Source organism: Danaus plexippus, chromosome 11 (genome assembly GCF_018135715.1).
Source record: "Danaus plexippus chromosome 11, MEX_DaPlex, whole genome shotgun sequence".
In the NCBI taxonomy this organism is placed as follows: Eukaryota; Metazoa; Arthropoda; class Insecta; order Lepidoptera; family Nymphalidae; genus Danaus; species Danaus plexippus.
Genome location: NC_083544.1, coordinates 2,468,106 through 2,474,146, shown reverse-complemented (window position 1 = coordinate 2,474,146; position 6,041 = coordinate 2,468,106). Strand labels below are relative to the sequence as shown.

General features: G+C 31.3%; 2 protein-coding genes across 3 annotated transcripts in view; one reads left to right on the top strand and one right to left on the bottom strand.

Moving 5' to 3' along the window:
- Nucleotides 1-436: 436 nt before the first annotated feature.
- Nucleotides 437-6,041, top strand: part of LOC116765836 (calcium uptake protein 1 homolog, mitochondrial-like) — a 183,946-nt gene continuing 178,341 nt past the window's right edge. The window contains exons 1-6 of one of the 2 annotated variants that reach the window (XM_061522124.1): nt 437-776; nt 1,002-1,128; nt 1,229-1,388; nt 2,203-2,240; nt 3,016-3,130; nt 5,826-5,986. In XM_061522124.1, coding sequence (XP_061378108.1) covers nt 544-776; nt 1,002-1,128; nt 1,229-1,388; nt 2,203-2,240; nt 3,016-3,130; nt 5,826-5,986 — 834 coding nt within the window. In that variant the 5' untranslated portion in view covers nt 437-543. The remainder of the gene's footprint in view (nt 777-1,001; nt 1,129-1,228; nt 1,389-2,202; nt 2,241-3,015; nt 3,131-5,825; nt 5,987-6,041) is intronic. The other variant, XM_032655455.2, reaches the window with a different exon arrangement.
- On the bottom strand, nt 2,705-4,859 carry LOC116765838 (carbohydrate sulfotransferase 11). The gene is made up of 3 exons (XM_032655457.2): nt 4,368-4,859; nt 3,938-4,190; nt 2,705-3,866 (listed from the first exon to the last, which is right to left on the bottom strand). Exons 1-3 carry the CDS (start codon nt 4,566-4,568, stop codon nt 3,184-3,186), a joined length of 1,137 nt encoding a protein of 378 aa, XP_032511348.2. The 5' UTR covers nt 4,569-4,859; the 3' UTR covers nt 2,705-3,183.

The following is a 6,041-nucleotide window of genomic DNA, read 5'->3' as shown; positions in this document are numbered from 1 at the left end:
AATGTTTTATACTTAATGATAAATTCTTTTGTCACTATTTAGGCACATAAAATGATATTGACTATTTATTTTAAATAAATTATTGCGAGTGCAATCTTTTGTAAAATAATTTTAATGTTTATAATTTGTCATATGTATTTCGTTAAATTGCTCTCTGGGTATAGTAGTTAATAGTGGTCTTACATTTAATCTTCGTAAAAGACGTATTGCTGTAAAATGTAGTTAAATTCATTTTGTTAAATGATTATATTAAAATAACAAGAGAGAAAACAGTAGCAGTACCTATCATTTAGACAAAATGTACATTTCCTAAGTAATATTATTTCCTAAAAATAAATTATATTGAAGTTTGCTGATGTTTTATTTTCATTATTAATTTTAAATAAGCAGGTAACTTTTTAAAAGTGGTTTTTAAACCAAGTCAAATGACTGTCGTAAAGAAGTCAGAGTCAAATTGACATCTATCTAAAAATTGGAGATATGAAAATTGTGTTCAAATGATATAAAACGACTAAAAATAATTTTTTCAACCCTAAAGTCATAATGTATAAAATTACCTCAAGACTCCTGAGTATTTCAAAGGATATTGCAATTTTATCACCAGGTTTCAAGAAAATTAACAGTGTATATGTATGCAGTACAGGAAAAGTTAATTTTCAAACATTTTACAGTCGAAATAATCAAAACGATTACGAACGATTGAGACAAAATTTAAATAAAAAGTTAATATATTCAGTTTTGTTTGGCGTTGTAGCCTATTCTTCGTATAAGGTTTGGTGAGTACTGATAATTTACATAAATGAAGTTTAAAAAACAAATTACATACCACCTATGCGTCTGATGATGTTATTTTTAATAAAATGAAAATATAAATATACAAATGCTACTAATATATGAAGCAAATTAGGATTTTTTAGCTATTAAAACCAAAGTTTTCTTTAGAACTTGACATTATTGTGATCTTTGTATTATATGATTAAATTTATTAATGTATATTTCAGGAATCAATACAAAGTAATTCCAATTATAACAGCAGCTGAACAAATAGAAGAAACAGAATCTGATGCTGAAGTTGATAAAAGAAAGAAAAGATACAAAAAGGAAAAAATTGGTTTCAGAGACAGGAAGGTAATACTAAAACCTTACATAAAATTGAGAAAATAGCATTTTTCTTATATGATTTTGTTTTTATTTTTTCTTATTTTTTTTATTTGTTTTTATACAACAGATTATAGAATATGAGAATCGTATGAGATCTTATTCTACTCCAGATAAAATATTCAGATATTTTGCTACTGTCAAATTAACGTTTGGTGAAAATACAGAAGTCTATATGACCCCCGACGATTTCTTGAGAGCCATCACTCCCGGCATGAAACAACCTGATGGTATAATATATTATATTAGTGTTCTTAACATTCCGCATAAAAACAGATTAATACTTAATTTTACTAAAAAAATGTGACAATAGAAATAAATATTTGTTATATCATGAGAGTTTCCAGCTCAAGTATCAACTTGCATCATAATTTTGATAAAAAATTAAATTATCTTATTATATCATGTTTAATAAGAAAATTTCATAAGTAATATTTATCATGATTTTAATTATGTACTTTGTCTGTTTTTTTTTTATTTTATTTTTTTCTCTAATTAAATAATAATGCATCGTCATTATTGATTAACTCATTGTGTATCAAATATTATTTAGACTATAGAACAATTTCAATATTATATAGTGTGTACAATATTCCTACATGCTGCCGGATAGATCATTGAGTATGAAAACCGAATGCGTCAGTACTCGACGCCGGATAAGGTATTTCGTTACTTTGCTACCCTTCAGGCTCAGCACCACGACCAGCACGAGGTCTTTATGACCCCCGACGACTTCCTGCGGTCTATGACACCAGGGGTCAAACAGCCGGATGGTATATATCATATGAGTAAAATCTACCAGCAGGGGTTTTAATAAAGGAAAGGGCGCTTTCTAATTTTAAATGAAACTTGAATTACTTTAAATACAAGATCAATATTTGTGATGATTCCTTATGATCCCAACTGGTAGAATATTAATAGTTAAGGGTTTTTTATACATAGCATTATAAATATTAATTTTATTAATAAAAAATTCATAACATATTTGGAACTGTTGGGAGTTATTTGAGATCATTTTGTAGTTAGTGTAAACCTCTGTTTCAGGCTTGGGCTTGGATCAGTACAGAAGATATGATCCCAAGGTAATATTATCTTATGTTTGTTGGTTTTCATGACTTCTTCTGGATGGCGGTGTCTTCTGTAGAGTTATCACTGTTTGATAGAATAAAAAGCTATATTTATAGAACGATAAATATAATTGTAATTATTTATTGCCTTCATCCAAAAGCAGTTCATTTATTTGAAACACGATAAAAAAATATCCTGTAATAATATATAGCGGCTGGATTGAAACTAAAAGCTATCTTCCTGTCAAAGCACTGCCACTGTCCGACACAACTCAAGCCTTTTTCTTCTTTTCAGAACATCGATGAGGTACTGTCCTTTCGCGTCTTCTACACGTTATAGCTAAATTTAGTATTATTTTGTTTGTCTGACGCACCTTACAATTTCCACCCCACCATATGTCACTGATAGACCTTTGAATATAAATCCTTGAAAATTTCCTCTTAAACACTTAGTAGCCGTCTAGTTTTTATGTTTATACATACCATTCCACGGTTTATTCTCAGCTTAAACGCCTTTGATTTTTTTCGCATGCACTTCTTAGGTTACCTATGAATGGTGCAGTAGATGCGTATACAGATATTTTTTTCTGTAGCTCTACTGATAATGAAATATAAACAAGAAACAACATGATAGTTTATAATTTCTAGCTTAAGTATAAAAATAGTTTTAGATTGTATGCATATTATAATTAGATGCAATTTGTGATTTTAAATTTAGGCGCTTTCCGAAGAATTGTATCAGAGAAATTCAGGTAATGTGTCATAATTTAATTTTTATGTGTTTGTACAGACTGTAAGTCATCGCCTCAACTTGGATCTCGACGAGGACTCAATTTTTTACAAGCTGGGCTCGTCTGGTCTCATAACTTTCAGCGATTACATCTTTTTGCTGACTGTACTATCAAGTAAGTGTGATTTGAAAATAATACAATGAGAAACATGAGCAAACTTTTTTTTTTTAATTTCTCACATAACTTCGATATATATCTGAATTATATCCAAACATTTCGAAATCTATGCCGTAAATAAGTAATAATTTTTCTAGCATATCCATGTCCAGCTGTCGGAAATAGTGTTTTATCAGCGCTGATGTGTTTTTTCCGTCCCTCGATTTGTTCATGACAGTTCTGAGACGCGTTCTACGACTAATAACTCTGCGTCCTAAAATATCGCCCAGTCCTAGTTGTTGTACTACATACGACGAATCTCTCGATAGCGTTTCAACTTTAGCCACTACCGTGTAATTAAGGGCGCACGGAGAACAGAATTGGTAAAATGGCGCCCAATGCTCATCGAAGGTCAAAGTTCCAGATTCATATTTCGAAATGAGATAGGCGACGAATTCGTAAAACGTTGGACCAAAAGACTTTATCGGTCCTAAAACTTTCGTCGCAGCTTCTCTATGTTCAGCCACAATAGCTCTGGCTAGTTTTCTGTAATACGGAGGCGTTATATTCTCCAGTTTATCCCTGTAGGCGGACAACAATCGTACAAAAGGCTCCCTTACAATCAATAGCGACAACACTCCTGGGGTATCAATAGCGTCTCTTAGTTCTTCTTCAGTAGGCCTTGGAAATTTTCTACGCGCCAACGTCAATGGCGTGTGTCTAGTCCGAGCGAGGAAAGCTTTGTCATATCCACCTGAAATTTTGTTAATCTTATTTATAACAACAGAAAATAATATTATCGTTAACCGTTTTATTGCTTTTTACCTAATATATTGAAATTATATAACCACGAAGAGCTGGCCGCCTTAAATATGTTGCACCAAACAAGATTGTGAGCGTGATCCACGAAGAATTCTTTACTGTTAATAGTTTGACCGTCAAGAGATCTTAAATGGCAAGTCTCTTTAACCTTGTTGACACGTTGTTCAAGCTCGTTTATAGTAGTGTTATCCGGTTCGAGCCAATCGCTGTTGCTTTGGACCTGTTCCTCATCGTCACCCAATACAGGACCTTGCATCTATAAAAATAATTTATAAATTTCATAGAAAACATCCGTTATTCTGCTTAATCATTAATCTTAGAAGTTACTGAATATAACCAAATATATCTCTTCAAGTAATATTCACACATTTAACACATTATATACATCTATACGGTCACGTATGTATATATAAATATATATATATATATTTACCAGCCACTTAGTATAATTGTCAGGTTCCATCGATAATTCCTTCGCATCTTCGTTGTCGTTGTTCCTTAAAAACGTCACTTTCATGACGGCCACATAGAGAGCGGCCCAAAAAATGAAAGTAGCGGTCTTCGCCCCGCATCTCAAACATGGCATTGCCTTTGTTTTTATCCGCGTCCGGAACCTCTTCATTGGGAATAACATTATGGCGCGTCATGTGGTATTGAGAAACTTTTATATAAACGTACAAGAAAATTATTGAGAAAATTAATATAATTACGTTTTAAGTATAGGGCTAGAACATTTTTCGCGCCACTGTATTTAGACGTGTGTTAGAATCACTTGTGGCGGTGAGTCACAGCATCCTCTCACGGAGCATGAGCGGATTTAATGATTTTGCGATCCAGACGCTCGACGCCAGCCTTTTGTTTTTATCTCGACGCCATGATTTATTTAACATGATAAAACTAGTTACATCTTTTTAAATAATTTTTACTGAATTATTTAAATTTTATATTAATTAATATTAGTCACACTAAGTTCTATTTTAAGTCGTTAGAGTCCTTAAAATAAAAACTGTATTCATGCACCCTTTAAAACATTATTTGCCTACGAACATCTTTAATCTAATATATATATGTATATATTCTGAGCGTTAAATATTTATTTAACAGTATTTTTAGGAATTTCCCGTTTCTTTTCACTTTTAAGCAGCCTTAATATAAACATCGTGTTGGTATTTATTACGGGATATATTTTTTATTTTTATAATTTTAATAAATTAAAAAAAAGAAGATATTTTTTTGTGAATGTATAAAATGTGTGTTAAAGTAATTTTTTGTATGTCTGTCGATTCATGGACTCCACTGATCAGATTGAAATAGATCTCTGCGATGTATATCGGAAGATCTTTTCATCTTTTGTATAGTAAGATCGATATAGATTGGGATAGTTTTTCAAATAATTTGTAGATATAGCAAAAATGATAAGGACTAAATACATAGATATAGCAAAAATGATAAGGACTAAATACATAATATAATATAATGATTTCTCTCGCTTATAATCTTCCATTTATTAAAATAGTTTTTTTTGTGTACTTAAACGAAACAAAAATAAATAAGGCAACAATCATATTTTATCTTCACTTCAGAGTATGTTTTTTAAATCAAAAATATGACGGAAATTGTTTCAACATGTTAATTATAAAGCATATGCGACTTCAGACTGCAACAAGGATTTACTGCACGGTAGCTTTAAATATTTTGAGACTAAAAAAAACACACACCGAGAAATATTACTTTATCTATACATACATAAAACAAAAGAAAAGGTTCTGGTACTATAATGAGGTAGAAATATATTTTGTTCAAATATAGAAATAATAAGTTGTGTTTATTATTTGCTATAATAAAATAATAGGCGCGTTCTTTCCATTTAAACATTTTGTCTCGTTTTCAGCTTCCCGTCGTCATTTCGAGATCGCGTTCCGTATGTTTGATCTGAACGGTGACGGTGATGTTGACTGTGAGGAATTCGAAAAAGTAGCTGCTCTGATCAGACAACAGAGCAGTATAGGTTCAAGACACAGAGACCACGCCAATACTGGGAACACTTTCAAGGTATACCTGGAAATTTTGATGATATATAAATTCTATATGAACTAAATAACATGCT

Bases quoted from the DNA above. Each gene is read 5' to 3' on its own strand.
- LOC116765838 (XM_032655457.2), bottom strand. From the start codon at position 4,568: ATGTTATTCCCAATGAAGAGGTTCCGGACGCGGATAAAAACAAAGGCA. The intron at 4,191-4,367 runs GTAAATATATAT...TTATTTTTATAG, and splicing joins ACAATTATACTAAGTGGCTG to ATGCAAGGTCCTGTATTGGG. The intron at 3,867-3,937 runs GTAAAAAGCAAT...ACAAAATTTCAG, and splicing joins ATATAATTTCAATATATTAG to GTGGATATGACAAAGCTTTC.